At 47.7% G+C, this 22,555-nt stretch overlaps 1 protein-coding gene across 15 annotated transcripts in view; it reads right to left on the reverse strand.

The window, feature by feature from the left end:
• Nucleotides 1–22,555, reverse strand: part of NEDD4L (NEDD4 like E3 ubiquitin protein ligase) — a 344,201-nt gene that overhangs the window by 70,629 nt on the left and 251,017 nt on the right. For all 15 annotated transcript variants that reach the window (XM_040478709.1, XM_040478707.1, XM_040478708.1 and 12 more), the window contains 4 exons: nucleotides 14,659–14,709; nucleotides 5,784–5,845; nucleotides 5,503–5,605; nucleotides 3,637–3,803 (listed from right to left, as the gene is read on the reverse strand). In XM_040478709.1, coding sequence (XP_040334643.1) covers nucleotides 3,637–3,803; nucleotides 5,503–5,605; nucleotides 5,784–5,845; nucleotides 14,659–14,709 — 383 coding nt within the window. The remainder of the gene's footprint in view (nucleotides 1–3,636; nucleotides 3,804–5,502; nucleotides 5,606–5,783; nucleotides 5,846–14,658; nucleotides 14,710–22,555) is intronic.

A 22,555-nucleotide genomic window follows, 5' to 3' on the forward strand; every position in this document is an offset into this window, starting at 1 on the left:
ACTCTGTGCCAGGCGCTAGGGGTAGATCTGTGAGTAAGAGAACATAGTCCCTGCTCACACAGGCCGCCAGAGTATTACGTGCTCCCTGCTACCACGGGGGAAGCAGAGGTCCTTCACTGAGAGCTGAACAGAAGCGCGGTTCTCCCAGAGGAAGGTAGAGGCAGCCACAAGAAAGGGGACGTTCTAGTTTTGTTTCGGTGGTTGGGCAGGGGGGGCATCGGGGCATCCACGGGGCCAAGAAGAGAGAGTAGTCAGGAAGCAGCTGTGAATGGTCCAGCCACTTAATACACCGTAGGCTTAGGACTGTGGGTGGGGAATCTGGCAAGGGACAGGGTGGAGAAGGACCTTGTAAGGACAGCCGGAGGGCAACGAACTGTCAGTGAGGTTTTTCAGGGGGTTGAAGTCTAGAGCACAAGCCTAGTGAACTGGGTAACACATGAGTCACAAGGACAGTCTTAATTCTTTCCTTCAGCGCACGGCCATCGCTTCTCTGTCTCATTTCCCCAGATACAGCCTTTTGATGCTTTAAAAAAAAACACATTTTATTTATTTACTTTAGAGAAAGAGAGGCGGGGGAGGGACAGGGGGAGAGCGAGAGTCTTCAGCAGGCTCCACACGCAGCACAGAGCCTGCCTCGAGGCTCGAGCTCACAACCTGAGGCAAAATCAAGAGATGGGTGCTTAACCAGCTGAGCCACCCAGGTGTCCCTAACAGGCACTTCTTAATATCAATTTCCCCCCAAAGACTGTGGCAGTATTCTGTAAAAACTGAATTACGAAAATAATTAAGTTTGAATCAAAGCAATACTTTAGGGGCGCCTGGGTGGCTCAACCAGTTGAGCATCTGACTTCGGCTCAGGTCATGATCTCACGGTTCATGAGTTCGAGCCCCGCGTCGGGCTCTGTGCTGACGGCTCAGAGCCTGGAGCCTGCTTGGGATTCTGTGTCTCCCTCTCTCTCTGCCCCTCCCCTGCTTGCGCTCTGTCTCTCTCAAAAAATAAACATTAAAAAAAAAAGAAACAAAAAACCATAATACTTGGCGAAATAAAGTTAAGGAGAAAGAACCTCAAACTCTCAAGACCGTTCAGGTGGGATGAAGAGGTTACTATGGACACTAATTCTTCTTCCTTATCTAACTTTTCTCAGGATTTCTAGAAGCCATGCTCACTGGAGAAGAGGCACTCCCCGGGCCCCACCTGAGCTCTGCCGACGTCCTTCCTGGTTCAGCCTCTTTGGCATAGCTGCCTCACTCACAGGGACAGTCATGCCACTGACCCCTCCCTAAACTACATGTGAACCTGAACTTGGATTAAGGGCTGCATTTTTCCCATGTCATTCCGGACAACTGATGAGCCAGCACTGCACAAATGATCTCTTTTGTTTTGGGTTAGTTCTTTGGGCCAATGCCCCCCTGGTAGTGTGTTTACAAAAACAATATGAAGTGTTTTCTCAGAAGTTTCCTCATTAGGGTTTCACAACTCTGGGAGGTACGAAAGCAAGTATTTCCATTTATCCCAAAATAACAGACTTCAGTCTGCATGATTATTAATGAAGGTGAACTTTTTTCCATATATGCACTGGCCATTAGTATTTCTTTCTTTGTGAGCTGTTAGCGGTCACTTTGCTACAGTCGTAGGACACTCTGATCCCCACAGGGTGTTATGTGTTCAATAATGTTTAGCAAAGGAAGATAATGATGCCTTGCTTAGGGTATTGCTACCAAGATTCTTGATTCAAGACTCCTGACCATTTACAGTAACCAATGTTACCTGGCGGCGGGGCAGGGGGTGTGGAGAGGGTCCAAGTTTTTTTTTTTTTTTTTTAAACATTTACAAATACCAAGAGTAGTCAAATGGGTTCAAATGGTTTCACAACAGCTATGTTCAGTAATCAAAGGAAAACAGTAGAAAATAAAATAAAAAATAAAAGAACGAAACCATTTCCATTTAGATTTCTCTGGGGGGTACAAAATTACAACAAAGAAGAGTTCGTGATCATCTGGATGTGTGGATATTTACACTGTCCTGTGAATAATGAGCCGGGTCCAAAGCTGACCAAGCGCATCTGAGCTTCAACGGAACCCACTTGGGGGCTTAGGAAGGGCTATTCACGGATGCAGATCAGACAAGCTTTCTTTCCAACTCAAAACCTGGACTAGATTTCTTGGCTACCTCCCCCACCCTCAGTCATAAACAGAATCTCTCTGTAACCTCCAAAGATTAAAGGATTATTGACAACACTATCACCCATCACACTGCTGACACCACTTGTTTAAAAACCATCATGGGGGCGCCTGGGTGGCTCCGTCGGTTGAGCGTCCGACTTCGGCTCAGGTCGTGATCTCACAGTTTGTGGGTTCGAGCCCCGCGTCAGGCTCTGTGCTGACAGCTCGGAGCCTGGAGCCTGCTTCACATTCTGTGTCTTCCTGTCTCTCTCTCTCTCTCTCTCTCGATAATAAATAAACGTTAAAAAATGGGCGTCTGGGTGGCTCAGTCAGTTGGGCGTCCGACTTCAGCTCAGGTCATGATCTCACGGTCCGTGAGTTCGAGCCCCGCGTTGGGCTCTGGGCTGATGGCTCGGAGCCTGGAGCCTGCTTTGGATTCTGTGTCTCCCTCTCTCTCCGCCCCACCCCCGTTCATGCTCTGTCTCTCTCTGTCTCAAAAATAAATAAACGTTAAAAAAAAAAAAATTAAAAAAAACCATCGAGAGCAAATTTCTTTCAGAGTCTGGGTTAAAGAAAAAATGATCTCATCCAATATACATACTTGCTTTTATTACATACTGAAAACGATGTAATGCATTGACAATTACCCTCCTCATCGTGGCTGCTAGGAGCTCAAATTTCCCCTTTTCCTTCTTTGAATACTTGTTTTGCCTTTTACTGTATGCTAATAGATTCAGGTCTTGCTGTATACTATGATTTAGAAACAAGCTGCTACAAATCCTTTTCGAACATAGTTGAGGTTTAACTAGTGTTTATCCTCTACCATCAAATACGAAATTGTTGCATGAACAAAACAGTAATCATTTCACTACGGCCCTGACGCTGGTGAGGGATTAGAACACACAGTAATGACCAATTCTGAGTCTGCAACCCTTCCATGGGTGTCTAGTTAGATCACGGGGATGATTTATAGATTTCCCAAAGAGGAAAAAAAAAAAAGTGGCATTTCCGAATTAAATAATTAAAGGGACTAAAAGCCAAAAACTGAAGAGAAGATTGCACAGCCAATCTGTTTGCCGTTTTCCAATCTGGGTTTGTCAGGAGAGGAAGCTGAAGACCAGGGAAGTGATATAACTGCCATACGTAAGATAAATGTGGGGATACTAACTTCAGTATGTCAGGAACCTATGTAAAAGAGCGTATCCATGTTGTCTAAAATGAATTAGTTCATACCTAAAATAGGCAAATCTGATCCAGGGAAAAGAACTGCTTCTTCATCGTGCAAATTCCGACGGGCTCTCGCGCTCTTTAACTAAACGAAGAGTAACCCTGTTGTTCTACGTGTCCGCATGTAGGGCAAAACATCCTACGTTTTTCTGAGGCGAGGCTGAGTTCCCAACCTTGCCCCCAAGAGCCGCCACGGTCCAACCTCCAAGTACACGGACACGTCCCCAGCCACGGCACGGTACTCACATTAAGCTTGGTCGGTGCCACTGAGTGGTCCGGTTGTTGTGGTTGACGTAATAGGTACGACCCAGATTGTCCACCTTCTCTTCCCAGCCGGGAGGCAGTGGAGGCGGGGGAAGCTCCTCCTGGTGCTGGGAGGCCGAGTCATTCGAGTCCACGACCTCCCAGCCATGCTGCGGAATAAAAGCAAATGAAGACCATTGAGGTGGGCCCTTCACACACGAGGAAAAAACAAACGCAGTGTGCTCTGGGTCCTTCTTCCTTGCTCCTTCGCACCCTGGCTCTTTTGGTGGCCTCACATGCCACGTGGGAAGAAATTCCCCAAGAGCGAAAAAAAAAAAAAAAAAAAAGAATCAATTCTAGTAGAGTCTCAAAAAGAATTCGGAGCAATGACCAATTAATTGTGCTGCCTTTTCTAACTTGACCGCACTGTACAGATCAACCCAGCTTTGGGTGTGTCCAGTCTATTGTGTTAAGCCGCATTAGCCTCTTTTCATGCTCATGTTTGTTATTTTGACCCGAAGGCCGCCAGGGCCGGACAGAGCCATGCCAGCGACATGGGTCATGTTACAGCTGTTGTCTTTTGGACACCCCCACAAGATAAAAGGGAGCTGGGGCGCCAAGCCATACTGCACGTGTGTTCTAACAGAGATCATGGCACGAGGGGCCAGGAGGCCCGGGCTCCATCGCTCGCCAGGGAGGACAGCGATGGAAGCAGGCGAGGCTCTCATTCTGCATCGAGTACAATCGCGAGAACCGAAGAAGTCTGGAAGTTGCCTTCCACTTAGGTGCTCCCCACTTGCGGCCACCACAGAAACAGGCTTCATGGTACCAGAGTTAAGAGTGACATTTTTGCCACACATATTTTAGGCATTAAGTATTCCTTCCTGACATCTCCTAGTAAAGTCACTGGAAAATTGAGTAATTCACTGGTTAGTGCAGTTGGAGAGCTAGAAGAGTGTAGAAAATTCCTTGGATTCGAGATAAAAATCTGTCGATGTGCTTATGAAATCTTCACCTTCGTACATCCCTACCACCCACTTCAACTCCTCCCCGTGCAGAGGGATGAAGGCACACAAGTGAAACACTGCCCGGAAATATGACCACTTGGCCTGCGGAGGGTTCCGATAACTTGCCCATAACGCATAATTCACGTACCACGTATATGCGACAGCTGCAAACAGATGTGGAAATTGGCCACAGAGGCGTCCTGGTTACTGGCCATTTGCAGAACGATACGGGAATCTAACAAAATAGCACCGCCAGGAGTGTGCGCTAAGGTGCACTGGGACCCACGATGTAGGTATGGGATTAAGGAGTTTAGAGGCAGCTATGCCAGGACGGGGAAAAAAAGAAAATCCCTCTGGACAGCTACTTCCCAAACGGTATTTCTAGAGGAGAGCTTTTCCTAACACATCACCTGGGGGCCCTACACATTAAAAAAAAAAAAAAAAAACTTGGAAAAGACTTTCTAAACCATTTCATGCACTTTGAAGCAATTCCAAGCGCTGTGAGGAAATTTACAACGAGCTGAAAGTCCAAAGAAAGAAGGGAATGAAATATGTGCGCACAATTTCTCATCGGGGTGGGGCTATGAATGAAATACGGGTATGGCGTTTTATAAGGAGAAGCCTCTTCTGTTATGGGTGCTGTAACATAAAATGAGAAGTTGACCTTTTTTTTTTTTTTTTTTTTTTTTTTTAACCAAAGCCAAACACATCAGTAGTTGATCACAGATGCACGGACTCAGTAAGTGTTTTCATAGTTAAGCTCTCTCCACTTTTATGTCCTTAAACTGCTAGGTCCTAAATAAGATACTAGTATGATCTGGCACAAGGAAAACAGACCGAGGCCTGTAGTTCTGCAACTTACCTCCATGTCCTCTCTCTGCTCACTGTTTTCTTCATCTTGGCCTCCATTTTTTGGCATATAGGCCATTTTCAATCGCAAAAATCCCTTAACTCGAGATTTATGACTGCGTGATGGAAGAAAATTGGTTATAAAGGATACGACTTGGTTACAACTTTCATATTTACGATGATTTTTTTTTTTTTTTTGTTACACAAAAGATGCAAAGGGAAAAGAAGCAGAAATCTTCCTCAGAGAAAACCAATGACTGAAGCATGAAGGACACCTGTGCCCCAAAGCCTCACCTTCTTGGTCTAAGGAGAAAATCCTTAAATGTATAGGGTCGCTCCATGGTCGGATCTTCGGTCTACAGGAAGAAAAAGGAAGTTTCAAAACTCCTGATAGTCTCGTGTTTTAGATACACCAAACTGGATTACAGAGCACGCACGTTCACATTCTAGAACGTGGGAAGGGTGAAAACGGGGTTGGGTCTTCACCCAGTACTAGACAAGTCATTACTTTAGAGGTCATCTTTATCTACCCAAGATCCACTAGATGTCACTATCAACACCCACTTTCAGGAGCCAACCCCAGCGTTAGACAAATGACAAAATTATAGTCGTCACTGCCGAGTGTAATTTCTAACTACAGGGTGCAGGCCTCAATCTCACTGCTGATTGATTTCAGAACCAGTGGTCACTGGTACCTTCTCGTTCCCTGTGATCCAAGAAACCGAAAAATGGAGTTAACGGGAAAATATATCTGTGAAGGCAATTTTACTTTATTTTTAACATGAAAATATCATGTCATCAGCCTAAGATAACTGAAAGATTATCTCCTCCACAGAGACCATTCCAGGTAGTGCCATCAATCAGCCTCTTGCTGGTGCCTCGTCCATGAAGCTAGGAGTGTAACTGTGCTATTTTTAAAAGAAATCCGTACTCATTTTATTGTGCAGGGTTAGCTGGTCAAAGCAAGTAGAAAGTTGGAAAAATGTTACTATTTCATTAATTTTTAAACACTTTATGTAGTAAAAATCCCAAATATCCAGGCCCTTTAATTAAAAACAATGTAAAACACTGACTTTGGTGGCAACGGAGACAAACCGCCATACTAAGATGTACTGACGTACTATATTGGAGGGTTGTGTGTGCGTCGATATTTGAAACATCCCAGGTTTTATGTCGTCCGGCTTGAAACTCCACTGGCTTCCTACTCTGCTTATAATAAACTGAAAATGCTTTCCTACGGCCGTACAAGATTAAACATGCCCTGCCTCCTAACTACCCGTTACCTCACTGTGAGCCAGTCTCTCTGTCCTGGCCTCATCTGTCCTGGTGCACATCACATCCAATCCTGCCCCGGCAGGTCCTTCTGCTAAACAGCTCTGGTTCCAAACGGCCACGGCTGGCTCCACTCTGAACCCAGGTGTGAGATCCCAGGTCACGCTCTCAGACGCTGCATCATCCTTACTACATGAGCCCCCCCTTACCACCGTCTATCATAGTATGCTGCTTTATGGTCCCCCTTTTCACTATCGGACATTATCTTGGTCATTTACTTACTTACTAATTTGTCATCCACCACTTCTAGAATTAAGCTCATGAGACGAGACGCTTGGATTTGCTCACCATTAAATTCTTGGTGCCAAGAACATTGCCTGGCTCAAAGCAGGCACTGGTACAAGCAGCTGATTAATTCGTCTCATCTACCATGAACTACTAAAGCCATGAAAATTCCACCATTGCTGAAGGAAGTCAATTATATTCTCTCTAGACTGTCCTCTTTAAGGTGACACAGTCAGGCATTTTGGAAACATTTTCTAAAAAAAAGATGTTTCCAAATGTATACATACCACTTATCATGGAAAATTTATCAATTAAGAATATTATTCCATTTCTTCCTTTTCTCATTTATGCAACCACAAAGAGTTTTAGAACAAAACCCACGTGGAAGATGTGTGGCTACAACATGGCACCTTCCCTTAGAGTTACAAGGATGTATTGCAGGGGCCACGATATCAACCGGTAACTTGAACCTAAGGTAGAACAAATTCATGTACATGTGGAGATCACATTCCCCCCCCCCCCCAAAGCGACTGATCCTCACTTGGGGATCGACGTGGTTTGCAGATACGGTATCCAAATTCGAGATGAATGGGCAAGTGTGGACAGGTGGGGAATCGGGGGGAAGGGTGGTTCAAACCGAGGAATTCGGCATGGGCAAAACCACGGGATGCTTAGCAGGCATGAGGAGTCGAAGGGACGCAGAGAACACAAGAGAGCGAACAGAGGAAACCACAGAGCCTAGAGGACTCCTTTGATAATGGACCCACTCACGCACGCACTGTGTGGTTTAAATGACAACCACCACACAGATCGAGAGGCAGGCTTCCTCCTAGGTCTGCGTCCTGGCTTCCTTACTGACACAGCTGTGTGGCCAAGTGCATAAAAAATGGAAATTCACCTCCGTGGAAATCCTTGCATGCGAACAAGATGGTGATCTTGTAGACAGGGACAGGATTCTTCTTGGCATTACACAGGGTCCTACCTGATCCTATTTGCTGGAAAAAAAGCCCAGTGGAGACACCCAGGACAGCACTGGGAGAACGGCATCTCAAACAGGCTGATGCCGACAGCATCACTAGCCAAAGTGGACACCACTGCCCCCTGTTCTGGGGGCACTGAACATCCCAAAGAAAATCTTTTGGACACACAGCACTCTCATCTTAAAAAGAGTAATTGCTTTCAGGAGAACTGTAGTTACTAAGACATACAGCGAGAGACACAGCTTTGTGCGCAAACGGAAGCAAACAGCCTTGCCGAAACCCTAGGCTCAAAGCCTGCATGTGACCACCAAGAGCACCCAAGCCTTAGACTGAGCCCCCTGCAAACGCCCGCCCAGGCCCCTGAGCACATCGCACATCAATACTGGAGACCCAGAGTCTGGTCCAGCACTGCCTCCAGCCTAGTGATCACTGGGCAAGTTACCTCCCTGTCTGGGCTCAGATGCCCTCATCTGTAAAATATAGGGAGTAGACAAAATGGTCTCTGAAGCCCCTCTAAGCTCTAGGACGCTGAATTCTATACATGTGAGTGGGAATCACTACCCTTCTACCAGCCATAAATATAAAATATATAAAAGCCAAAAATACAAAAACTTATCATCTGAGTTACCTTCAGGTACCGCTGCGGCACCAAAAACAATACCAGCACCCTGAAAAATGCTTCGCTCTAGAGAAACGGAAATTCAAAAGTTACCGTGATTGCCTAGAGCAGCACTTGACTATAATACGAGAAATTCATGCTTTTAAAATAGCTCTCTCTACCCCAGTGTGTTTCCCATGGATACAGAGATTGTGTAGCTGAAGGGGATGTGTGGGCTTGGGGCTCAAAGGGCAGGGGAGATACAAGTGAAAGACGAGCCAAGAAAAATTTCACAGGCGTCACAGGCAAACAGCTGCCAGAAAATGTCCCTCTGTGGTCACTACAAGTCTTGGGGATGGCTGGCCTCTAATTAATCAGTAAAGGCAAGTTGTAAAATTTGAAGTCCTAAAACTTGAACCTGAAAGTCACGAACTTTTGGGGCGCCCGGGTGGCTCAGTCGGTTGAGAGTCCGATGACTTCGGCTCAGGTCACGATCTCACGGTTTGTGAGTTCGAGCCCCGCGTCAGGCTCTGCGCTGACAGCTCGGAGCCTGGAGCCTGCAGCCTGCTTCCGATTCTGTGCCTCCCTCTCTCTCCGCCCCTCCCCTGCTCATGCTGTCTCTCCAGAATAAATACATGTCAAAAAAAAATTTTTTTTAGAAGTCATGAACTTTTAAACAACTATCCACTGGCTTTAACAAACAGATACAAAAACGGTAGCTCAAGAAAAATTGGCAAGGAAAGCAGAATTACAGTTAAATTTACTGCTGGTGCCCCCCCTACCAGAGCAGGACAAAGGGCGGCTTTGTCTCACTGGGAGGACAGATGTCAGGCAGGTAGGCCAACAATGACCTCCCTCAACTGCAATGTCTCGCCAACCCCACGCACCTCCAGCGAGCCCCGCCGCCCCAGCCCACCAGATGACACACAGTCATCGCGGTCGCCCGCACCTCTGCTGAGTGAGCCGCGGAGCAGCTGCGACGACGTGGTCTCACGGAGCTGGATGGAAACCTGGGGTCACCCGTGCGCATGCCCTCCTTCTACAGGTGACAACACAGAGGCCCGGGAAAGATTACTAACTCGTTAAGGCGACCGGCCTGTCTCCCACGTCCAAGTCAACGGTTCTGGAGAGCTCTTTTATTTTTATTTTTATTTTTATTTTTATTTTTTTAATTTTTTTTTTCAACGTTTATTTATTTTTGGGACAGAGAGAGACAGAGCATGAACGGGGGAGGGGCAGAGAGAGAGGGAGACACAGAATCGGAAACAGGCTCCAGGCTCTGAGCCATCAGCCCAGAGCCCGACACGGGGCTCGAACTCCCGGACCGCGAGATCGTGACCTGGCTGAAGTCGGACGCTTAACCGACTGCGCCACCCAGGCGCCCCTGGAGAGCTCTTTTAAAGCCCGACCTTTGGAGACTTCTGTGAATACGGATTTATGTTTTCTTAATTCTCGGATCTGCACACAAGGCGGGACTAGCAACCTTGTTTATTCTCCCCTGCTTCCTCTCCTTCCTGCCCGCACTCCTGTTCTCAAAAATAAATAAGGAGGACAAGAAATATTAAAGGTGAGTGGCAAATCCGGAATGGGAACAAAGGAAGTAGAGGGCCCTACCGTCCTGAACTCCCACGACCTTGGACTCTGAGGGCCGAGGATGAAAGTGCATCGCAAGTCTCAACCGAGTTGCTTTCTTCTGGAAGCATTTGAGGAGTGTGAAGCACGGAGGCACCCATCATCAGAACGGGGAGAGGAAGCCTGTTTTCTTTCACACGACTACTCCTCACTCTTTCCTGCTGAGGGGGCAATGACGGAGCGGACACTGGCCTCCTCTGGCCACTGTGCTGGATAAGCGAGGTAGCGACTCTGACGCGCAGGGCACCTGGCCTCACACAACCCTCCCCGCCCCGCCTCTGTTCCGACTGCCTCCTTTGTTTGTCACCCTGGCGGAGCTCCAACTCAGCCCCTCGCCACGGCCCACGGGGCCCAGCAGGGCCCACACGTGCCAGATCCGAGATGCCAAGGTGCTTGTCAGTTACACCGTGCACCCCTGGAAGGGTGGGCTCCTAAACCTGTCCGCTGAGAGGCAGGGTTGCTCTGACCCTCCAGTCTTCCTGGGGTCTGAGCATTTACAGCTGCAGGTGAGGACGACTTAGGTAAGCCACTCCTGAGATCCTGAAAGCATGATTTTACACTGCAAACCCCAATATCCACTGGTAATGAACCCAACGTGCCTCTAGAATTTCATTCAGCAAGGGAAGAAGGTTCTTCAGCAAAAATCAATTAATGGGTCTAAAATATTTACTGTTCCAACATACGTGAAACAGGATTTAAATGATCAAAAATCATTTGTTAACCATCATGCGAGATTATTCTAAGTTTGGTTCTGCTGTCTGGGATCTTCTCCATGAAGCTCCTGATTTAGAAAAGAGCTTCATTCAAAAATTAAGGCAATAATTTCTTAGACCATAATCAAGACAGATTTTTTTTTTTTTTTTAAGGAATAAAGGTTCGTGATATCTTGAGGCAATAAGATAAAGCCTCACTCTTGTTTAAAATGCCCTAAAATAGGAGTCTCTTGGGTGGCTCAGAGGGTTAAGTGTCTGACTTCGGCTCAGGTCACGATCTCTCTGTTCGTGGATTCGAGCCCTGAAATGGATTCTGTGCTGACAGCTCAGAGCCTGGAGCCTGCTTCGGATTCTGGGTCTCTCTCCTTCTCTGCCCTTCCCCCACTCATGCTCGCTCTCTCAAAAATAAACATTAAACAAAAATAAAATAAAATGCCTCAAAATAAACAAATGGGCATGTGTGTGTGATAATTATCTATATACATGAGATATACGTATATATCAGCATGAAGATATATGCTATTAGGTATTCTGCTAATACAGACTTAAAAAACAAACACTCTCTTCAATTTCTAGGATTTTAAACATTTGGGCTTTTTCTTATTACCTAAATTAAATGATCTTGGCGTACCAGATGCATAGAACACAGATGCATGCCTCAGGTAGGGGGAGATGGCTGAATGAAAAATCACTAACTAAATCTGGTGGGGGTTTAGGAATCCCTCTAATAGCCAGAATTAGTATCTGAGGCAATGGGAATCTGGAATCATAAATTATTTTTTACCCAAGCCAGGGAACACTGTCTCACCTTCACATGTGCCCCCAATATGGTGCCACTTGCCACATGAGGCTTTTTCAATTTTAATTCATTAACATGAAAGAACGTGAAAGAACATTCTAAATTTGGCTCCTTAGTCACATCGGCCACCATTCAAACGCTCAACTACCACGTGGCTACTGTAACAGGTGACAATGCTAGGCTACATGCGGAAGAAAGCTGCTTCGCCGGATTCTTCCTCAGAGATTAGCATCATATCCATCAGCAAACAGCTGTTGAAGGATACATTCTCTATCGGCTAACGGGCCTGCATGAAATTAATAACCAAATATCCAATCAGATACCTTCAATCTCAAAAGGGCCTGCATGGGTTAGCAACGGCAAATGTCCCACATTACTGCTCTCCATTATCTTCTCTCATCACTGATGACACCATTTTCCTATTTTATCTAAGATTTTTTGATTTTGACAAATATTGACTCTCCCGGCCATATACATAACCTGCCTTGACAAGGGGCACGGAGCTATCAAGAAAGGAGCAACCGTTAACTGACTCTGCAAAATACGTCCAAATGCTAATGTCCGTTTATCACACCCACGCTTGTGTTCTATAAAACAAAACAACACTGTGCAACTTTCCCATGAGTGCCCTACACGTAGGGTCACACGCACCCACGACAGCACCTCAAACCCTGAGCCCGAAGGCCGTGTCCATTCAGAATACGCTACTTGGGTTCCACCACCACTCAGAAGGTGAAGAATGCACCGCCATGCCTCTCCATGCCTCTCCTTGGTGAAGAATGCACCGCCATGCCTCTCCTTGGCTTCCTCTGTGGTCCATTTCCCAGACTGCAGCTGGCTCCACGAACCTAGTCGTCCATCGTTAAGGACGAAGACTGCTGCACTCCAGCATAAGCCAATCGTGGGGCAGGTGCAAAACTGGGCAGCTCCACTGCTCACCTGGCTCGGGTCACACACAAGTTCTCAGTGTCCTCCAGGCATTCGCTGTTTACCTTCTTCCATCGGCTGGTTTCTATTACAGCCTCTAGCCCTGGCACCAGCTCGTCCTTTCGAAGCTCACTCTTGCCTCCACCCAAACCCAGAGCTAAGCTAATTCCCTCTACTGAGGAACGCTGTTCCATTCCGAGCCCCACCCAACCTTTCCAAACCAATGAGCACTCAATCACTCAAACGGGGGACTGTTGGAGCAGGTTGTTTAAAACATTCCACTCACACCTCTTCAAGAGTGTTAGCACCTCATCTGCCTCGACAGAGATGTGGTTCTTCTGTCAGGGACAAGGGTGGTTAGGGATAACCATGAAAGAACTGGCCAACCAACAAAATACCACCCGAAAACGTCAGCGGATGGCTTCAACCGGAAGAGCACAGACAGAAGGCCAACGGATGCAGGAACACGTGAAGAGTCTTTCCGTGCAAACGTGGAGACCTCCACACCCTCCCCATGTGACTCTGAAAGGGCAACCAGGTTGGCGAAGGCTTACGTAGTCGGTCCCGTGCGACCCACACGCCCTATGCAAGTACCTGGGAGCTTCAGGTTTTTATACAGAATAATGTTTTCATGACATCACTTTGCCTTCCAGTCTTTGGGAAGGGAACGTGCTCGAAACTTCCTTCCTCAATAGCTCCCCTGAGTCAGTAAGAATAAATTGCTTGCTATCACAATCCTTTCACAACATCTCTTCAGAGCTTCCTGGGTAAGACACAGTCTTTCTTGGTATTTAACATATGGTAACAGCCACCATTTCAACGCAGCAGACTTGCACTACGCAGTTTAAGTCACTTTGGTTTATAGACTGTTGATGCTATTTGCTCACAAAGTATTTAAAAAAATTAACAAGGGGGAGCCTGGGTGGCTCCGTTGGTTAAGCCTCTGATTTCGGCTCAGATCATGATCTCTCAGTTGGTGGGTTCAAGCCCCCTGTCGGGCTCTGTGCTGATAGCTCAGGGCCTGGAGCCCGCTTTGGATTCTGTCTCTCTCCCCCTCTCTCTGCCCCTCCCCTGCTTGTACTCTCTCTCTCAAAAGTAAACATTTAAAAAAAACGAACAAAATTAACAAAATGGCCTTGGAAGGCAGAAACATTTGACTTACCCTCTCTTAGATACTATTTGAGTCACTTTGTGCTGCCCTATGGGAGAAGGAGCAGGAGGGGTGGGGACGGAACAATCTGGAAAACCGTAGCTGAAATTCAAGCCAACCTGCCTTTCCCCAAGGCCTCCAGGTTAAGTCTCCCCAGGCAACGTACATCGCCTCTGAGCACACAGAAGACACCGTCAGCCTCAGTCATCAGTCACAAACCCCAACTGTTCTGCTACTCATCTGAGAGAAACAACATCACACGGGCTAACTCAGTACAGTTTCTAAGGCCGCGGTGGGTGACGCCAGCTGACAAGTTTGCCCAGAACCAACAGCTTCTTTTCTCTGGTCTTCCTGCTGCCTGAGAAAAGCCACACACCCCAATCTGGGAAGTGCTAGCTTGTATGGATGTAGCCCAGGAGAAAGAGCACGTGTAATTCTACGCAAAGACAACAAATGTCTGAGTGGCCCCAAAGGGTGGATTTGCAAGCAAAAACATTCCGGTGACAAGGGCGAGGGTTGGACGGAGAAAGGGAGCTGTTTTCCATGATGTGACAAAGGAGCCCAGAAGAGAAAGAGGCTGGTGATGCAGACAGGCATACTTGGATGACTCAGATACGCCCGATTTTCACAGTTAAGCTCTCTGCCATCCCCCCGAAGAGACTGCTTTCTAGAAAGGGCCAGGGTCAGAGTACATGCCCTTCATGTCAGCCTGCTCCACTGCCTTGAGGAAATACTACTCTGAAATACACCCAACCGGAAACAATGAAAAGCGCTGCTCATGGCATGCACCATGAAGCAGGTAATGGTCCTTACCGGGAGATGATTCAGGGGTATGTCCACCTGTCCCAGGAAGTCGTCTCGGGTCTGTGGAGAAGAGAGCAAAGAGTTAATGTCCCCATCTATCCACTGAGCGTCGGTATTCTTTAAAATATTTAATATGCGGGCGCCTGGGTGGCTCGGTCGGTTCAGAGTCCGACTTTGGCTCAGGTCATGATCTCACAGTCCGTGAGTTCGAGCCCCGCATCGGGCTCTGTGCTGAGAGCTCGGAGCCTGGAGCCTGCTTTGGATTCTGTGTCTCCCTCTCTCTCTGCCCCTCCCCTGCTCGTGCTCTGTCTCTCTGTGCCTCAAAAATACATAAAACATTAAAAAAAAAATTTAAAAAAAAATAAAATATTTAATATGTTTCCTTAACATAATGATTCTGTGTAAGTCACGGGATGAAACGTACAGCATATAGTCGTGGCACCGTAACAGTGTTGTAGGGCCACAGAGGGTAGCTACACTTGTGAGCCCTGCAGGAGTGAGGTACGGTGTCGTCACCATGTCGCAGACCTGAAACTAACGTAACGCTGTGTGCCAACGATGCTTCAGTTAAAAAAAAAAAAAAAAAAGTTTCTTTATAAATAGAAAGGGCCAGGGCCTGACACTGGAGTGCAGTGTCCGTGCGGATGCGTGCAAGGCACAAGGCCCTGATGAGTGGCAGACAGACGTCGCCTGGGAGACGGGGAGGAGCCCAGGGCGTGGTCCACCAGAACTTGAGCTGCCCCAGCCCCTGCAGGGTGTCTGTGACCCCCCAGAATGGAAACAAATCGGCTCTTGGAACTGGGGAGCATGTGATCAGTACGGGAAGGGACACGCGGGACCACAGAGGGTTTGGGGGCACAGCTGGCCCAGTTCACACAGGAGACAGTAGTGACATCTTGGGAACATTCTAACAAATATTTAAGTGCTACAAAGAGCTTCCTGAGAGCTGAGAGTCCAGGGAGAGAGTAAAAGTCTAATGATTAATAAATCTTACAAATTACTTCTCATTAAAAAACGGCCTCAAACTTGCACTCTTGTAAGTACACTACTCTGGAATCCAAGTTCATGGATTGAGTTTGCTGGTTAATTTCAGGACACACCGTACTTCTTCCTGTCTCTGTCCTACCACACAGCATTCATCTTTCTGACGTGAGACCTAGATGAAATTCATTTGGAGGAGCTCAAGAACCCCCTTTCAGACCCGGGAAGTCCTAACTCAGGTCCAGGGGACACTGGCCTGGACCACAGGGTGTTCAACAGGTCTCGCTGACACTACATCCTGTAAAGGTGCTTATGTCATGGCTTTGGACATTTAAGTGACCCTGGCGTAGAAGTCTGTTACCCTCTTATAAACACATGCAGCTTCTTACCATATTCAAAATGCCTAAAAGCTGGAAAGTTCTTCAGGTGAAATCCGACCCGTCCCACTGCTAGCCTGAGGAAAAGCCCAAGAGAGAATCCAGACCTCCTAACCCCAAATCCTGGGTTCTTGTTTTTTCACTCTTTGCTGGTTTACCGAGGAATTCTCTAATTTACAGAACCTTTTTTTTTTTTTTTAAACGTTTACTTATTCTTGAGAAAGGGAGAGAGACAGAGTCAGAGCGTGACCGGGGCAAGGGCAGAGAGAGAGACACACACACAGAATCCAAAGCAGGCTCCAACCTCTAAGCTGTCAGCACAGAGCCCGACGTGGGGCTCAAACCCACAATCCACGAGATCATGACCCGAGGGAAAGTCGGACGCTCAAAGTCACCCAGGTGCCCAGAAACTACTTTTTAAACGTACTTGGAAAACTTCTCTTCTTGCATTTAAAAAAAATTTTTTTTTTCAATGTTTATTTATTTTTGGGACAGAGAATGAACGGGGGAGGGGCAGAGAGAGAGGGAGACACAGAATCGGAAACAGGCTCCAGGCTCTGAGCCATCAGCCCAGAGCCCGACGCGGGGCTCGAACTCACGGACCGCGAGATCGTGACCTGGCTGAAGTCGGACGCTTAACCGACTGCGGCACCCAGGCGCCCCTCTTCTTGCATTTTTAAAGAAGCAGTTGGTAACCATGAATGAGATCTACTGAAATGATTTGCTCCAAGCTCAGGATTTCCTTCTAGGTCATTTAAAAAATTTTGATTAACTAGATCGCTATCTGTCTCCTCTAGACGATGCACAGCAAAAAAAATCAAAGTCACCACTGGCCAGGTGTACGTAAAGCAGGAGACTAGCCCCAGTCCTCATGATGCAATTCTCCTGTACTTTTTTTTTTTTTTAATCTTGGCTACTTTGGCTACAACCCAGCATGCAAACACCTCATCTAGCACAAAGCTACAGGTGCCAATTAATGCTGTGGCTCTCAACAAAAGTAGCCATCGGCAGAAGGTCCAGAAAAGGCAGACATCTTTGCTGCCCAAAGTGATGGGGAGTGTTCTTGCTCTCCACCTGACGAATTTAATTATAAAGCTAGTGTGAATGTGAGTGAACAAAAACCAGAAGCATGTTGACTACTGACCATCAACTGTTCGTCTACCTAATGTGAGTAGTGTGGTATTGCCACTTGCCCCCTGGCCCCTCCTGCTACCGCTACCCGTGAAGGAAAAGGCCAGGGGATACAAACATCAGAGGAAGACGGGCTCCCTTGAAGGGGCTTGATGCCCTCCTATCTCTGAAAAGCGACGCATCAATTGTTCACCTAAAGTGCATCTTAATAACAAGTCGCAAAAACACCGACGTGCCCATGCTGCTTTGCTGGGGAGATGTTATCGGAGCTGTAAACCGGTCAAGTGCATGCAGCTTTGCCCAGGCACCTGCCGCTCAGGGCTATAGTAGTGAGGCAGGCGCTGCACTCGGGCCACTTCGTATCAGAGTCTGGGCTCCAACCTAATACCCTGTCCTGCGTCTCACTAACTGTCGCGAAAGCAAAGCGGTACGCCAGCTCTGTGCTTCTCACGGGGACAGCGGCTCAATACGGTGTGGGTGGGAAGAGATTCTCATGATAGCAGTTTGAGGAGACTTGGTGGGGCTCTATTAAAATGCCCATTTGGGGCGTTCTCTTGGCCAATACCTCCTGTTCAGACTCTGCTGCTGCTTCCCACAAATGGAGCAGGGGACAGAATCCCCGGGGCACTCGCTGTCAAAGTCAGCAGCTTTGCTTGTACCTTCCCAGGTTTTCGCACTTGACACAATACACAATTTCTAAAATAGCCAAAGATGAAGCAACTTCACAAACAGAGCAAACGGAAGGCTCTTTCTGGTTTGCATCAAGGGTGATTGTAGTCAGACCACATTTTATTTTATTTTTTTTTTAATGTTTATTTACTTTTGACAGAGAGAGACAGAGCATGAGTGGGGGAGGGCCAGAGAGAGGGAGACCCAGAATCCGAAGCAGGCTCCAGGCTCTGAAGCTGTCAGCACAGAGCCCGACACGGGGCTCGAACTCACGGACCGCGAGATCATGACCTGAGCCGGAGATGGACGCTCAACCGACTGAGCCACCCAGGCGCCCTCACATTTTACATAAAATAGGGATCGAGTATGGGACAGCACATGGTACGGAGAAATTGGCTTAAATGTTTCACCAGTCAATGGAACATGATGGGTTTGGAAACCCAGACCACCGTTGCTAGAACTATAGAAGCTTCAGGAGATGTAAAACATGTAGGCTAATGAGAACATACCAACTTAAAAAAATTTTTTTTTTCAACGTTTATTTATTTTTGGGACAGAGAGAGACAGAGCATGAACGGGGGAGGGGCAGAAAGAGAGGGAGACACAGAATCGGAAACACGCTCCAAGCTCTGAGCCATCAGCCCAGAGCCCGACGCGGGGCTCGAACTCACGGACCGCGAGATCGTGACCTGGCTGAAGTCGGACGCTCAACCGACTGCGCCACCCAGGCGCCCCGAGAACATACCAACTTTAAAACACACCTTCAATTCCACAGGAGGGATCTAGCAGGGGATCGGAGAGCCCACCAGTGGCCTACATGCCGGCGAAGTGGAGTGTCTCAAGGACGCCGGACTGTGCTGCTGTGGCAGGATCCCCACCCACGGGCCCCAGAGAGACAAGGTCTGAGGCCACCTTACACCAATGTTGTGAAAATACAATAATCAAATCAATTTTTGGCAACTTCTATGACACAATTATTTCCATCAAGCATCATGCTGACGATGAGCCTATGAAAACCAAACTGATTTCAGCTCACACTGGCGTTTCTTGTGCTTGTTTGTAAGTGGTAAATGCTGTCAGTTTCAACCTTAATGACCTGTCCTGTTCTAGAGGCTGCAAATGTGCAAGTCAGTAACACAATTATAATTGCTCCCTTCTGACAAGCCACCAAATATTTTCCAACCTAATGACAAGGCAAAATGGAGCCCCTGAAATGTGTCAACAGAAGGTGAAGCAAAAATCCATATTCCATTACTGGAGAAGTCAAATACATACACCTGACACGGTCTTAGAGCTTGCTCTCTAAATGATGATCACAGTATACCGAAGACTGTCCCTCTCCCCTTTAAAATAACTATCCCCGTGTAAATATTTTATTAAAACTTTTTAAAAAATGTTTATTCATTTATTTTTGACAGAGACAGAACATGAGCAGGGAAGGGGCAGAGAGAAAGGGGGAGACACAGAATCTGAAGCAGGCTCCAGGCTCTGAGCTGTCAGCACAGAGCCCAACGTGAGGCTCGGACCCATGAACTGATATCATGACCTGAGCCGAAGTCCGAGGCTTAACTGACTGAGCCACCCAAGCGCCCCAGGACAGTCATTTTTAAACATGAATTGCAACCCTGCTGGCAGCTCATGAGAAGCACTTTTTAAAAAATAAATATAGTAAGGGGCGCCTGGGTGGCCCCGTTGGTTAAGTGTCTGATTCTTGATTTTGGCTCAGGTCATGATCCCAGGGTTGTGAGATTGAGCCCCATGTCAGGCTCTGCACTTGGCATGGAGCCTGCTCAGGATTCTCTCTCTCCCTCTGCCCCTTGTCCACACTGTCACACACACGCTTGCTCACTTACTCTCTCTCTCAAAAAAAAAAAAAAAAAAAAAAAAAAAATTAAATAGGAGATAGAAAATATTAGTGCCTTGCATGAAATGTACATACAGTTTGAACACAATGGGTTCTGTTAACACACATGAAAGAATGTGTACTAAGCTGTGATATGAAATTAATTTCCTTTTGTGTGTTTGCCATCCCAGGTTTAAAAGCCACTCAACCACATTAAATGGAAACTATCCGGTGCTACCAACTGCCTGGGGTTTTATCCTAGAAATTATTAAGTAGTGACTTCCAGAAAGACCGTAGTTAGAATTTCTCAAGCCACACGGAAGAAACGTATTGAGGAATCAGAATATAAGCTACAGAAAAAGAATTTAAGAGTAAAGCTATAGCGTGACTAGTTCTGTGTCTCTTACAAGTTGAAGGTAAACCTCACAACACTAAGTCAAAAACAAAAACAAAACCCATTCGCTTTCCTGCTAACCCATGAAATGTGACTTCCCCGTCTGCTTCCTCCCAAAGCCCACGCTCCAGCACCAGGACCGAGTTGATGGGGGCAACAGGTTCTATTTTTCGAGAGGTACGCACTCTGAATAATCTAAATAATGAACGGCTTGAGAGCCTTTTACAGAAGCTTTTATTTTTTTAGTGTTTATTTATTTTTGAGACAGAGAGAGACAGAGCATGAACGGGGGAGGGTCAGAGAGAGGGAGACACAGAATCTGAAACAGGCTCCAGGCTCTGAGCTGTCAGCACAGAGCCCGATGCGGGGAGCGAACTCACGGACCGCGAGATCACGACCTGAGCCGAAGTTGGACGCTTAACCGACTGAGCCACCCAGGCGCCCCTACAGAAGCTTTTAGACAAAGGGTTACAAATACCCTAACTCCTCAACAGTTAGTGTCCAGGAGAGTCACCTGAATGTCAATTTGCATTTAGTTGTAGGTGCTGTCTCACTCCTCACTAAAGCATGAGGCTGGCTTTGTCGCCGCACGGAAGGGAGGAAGGACTGTCTTGTTTCTCCTTGCGCTTGTCCCAGTCATCAGCCTCCGCCACGCGGACGGCGCGGCCGGGGCTCGCAAAGACCCAGTGACTCTGGCCTCCACCCACACCACACGCTGCAGAATCCGATGTGTCACCACCTGGTGGCCTCTGGCTTTCGAGGTGACCTGCCTTAAAATAGGTCACCGAAGTTGCCTTAATCCAAGAGTCAACTGGCATTCTACTAGAAATAAAAAGGTGCAACAATGAAATGCCCTCTGAATGCACACGTGCTTGCCAAAATTCACTCAGGGCACCAGAACGTAAAAGCAAACACAACCGGATACTTGCTCAGAAAGACACACGTCACGTTCACGCTGCCCGCCCCTCTGCCATTTTAGTTTTCTAAGCTGAGGGACAAGACCTCCCATTCACGAAAACAGGGCAAGGTAGGTCCTGGAGACGCCAGCTCTTATTTACAAAAACAAACGAGCCTTCCGTGTCAAAGAGATGTCAGAGTAGGCCCACGGGACCTTTGCAGGCTCCTAGAAAACCACACTGGGAAGGCGGGCAGAATTTAATCACGGCGGATGAATGTGCTATCGTGAAGAGTATTTTAAATTTTTTTTTTCAACGTTTATTTATTTTTGGGACAGAGAGAGACAGAGCATGAACGGGCAAGGGGCAGAGAGAGAGGGAGACACAGAATCGGAAACAGGCTCCAGGCTCCGAGCCATCAGCCCAGAGCCTGACGCGGGGCTCGAACTCACGGACCGCGAGATCGTGACCTGGCTGAAGTCGGACGCCCAACCGACTGCGCCACCCAGGCGCCCCGAAGAGTATTTATTTTAAAGGACGCTCTGCTCAAAGCTCAGACTGCAAACCAGGAGGGGTAAACGGAGCAAAGAACCACCGTACTGGCAAAGACTCAAGCCGGCCTCGCAAGAGCGGCGTGGCTTCAATCCAGGAGAGGCCGAAAAGTACACACCGAGCCGCGAGAAGGCACTCGCGTGTGGACTCTGAGGGAGTCCCAGCTGCTGCGGGGACCCAGTCGTCACGGGAGGGGCTGAGATGTGCTTAGTGTCCCCTCTTTCCTCAGCGGGCGGAGGTGGTTCAAGAACATTCAGTCCTCTTCCTGCTCTAAACAGAGCCATAGTCCAGGGCACAGGTCAAAAGAGGGCCACGGAAATCACAGCTCGTTGTAGTACAAGCACTTGATAATCCGAATTTAGGGCCCAATCACCTCCAGGGGTGTAAAAACTGGGAAAGAACTCTGGGGACGAGACGCACAAGATGGGACCTTGTAAAGGTGCAGAGACAAGGTGCCCCGGTTTCCTAGGGAGAGAAACTAACCAGCCTTGTGCAACAGAATGCGAGGCACCCACAGAATTTGAAAAACTGTAATAGCCACAGTGAAAAGTAGAAGACAGATAAAATTAATTCCAAGAGTTTATTTTAGTTGAGCCCATTCCTCCAAGATGTTACCTCAACGTGTAACCGAGAGAAAGATGGTTACTGAGCTATTTTACGTTCTCCTTTACACGAAGTCTTTGAAATCGGTGCCCATCCCGGGCCTGCAGCACACTGCGGTGTGGACCATCCACATCCCCGCTGCTCAGCAGCCATGGGCGGCCAGTGTCTGTGCAGCTCCACGAGGGAGGCACCACGCACCCCAGCTGCTGCTGCGTATCAGAAGCACGGACGGGATGCCTCGGGCCCAGCACACAGGGAGGGACTCCATCTGCCAAGGGTCAAGGGCAAGGACACCTGCACAAAGGAACTGGAGCAGGGTCACGAAGTAGGAGTTGGCCGGGGGGGACGGAAGGGGGTCGCGAGGGCAGGGCGTGCAGCCAGAGGCGCCGGGCTAACGCTGTGGATGTGGGCACATGGCAGGAAAAGAGAACAGGGGCCACTATGAAGGGAACGACTGGCA

This window comes from Herpailurus yagouaroundi, unplaced genomic scaffold (assembly GCF_014898765.1).
Source record: "Herpailurus yagouaroundi ecotype Mexico unplaced genomic scaffold, PumYag 142, whole genome shotgun sequence".
Taxonomy (NCBI): Eukaryota; Metazoa; Chordata; class Mammalia; order Carnivora; family Felidae; genus Herpailurus; species Herpailurus yagouaroundi.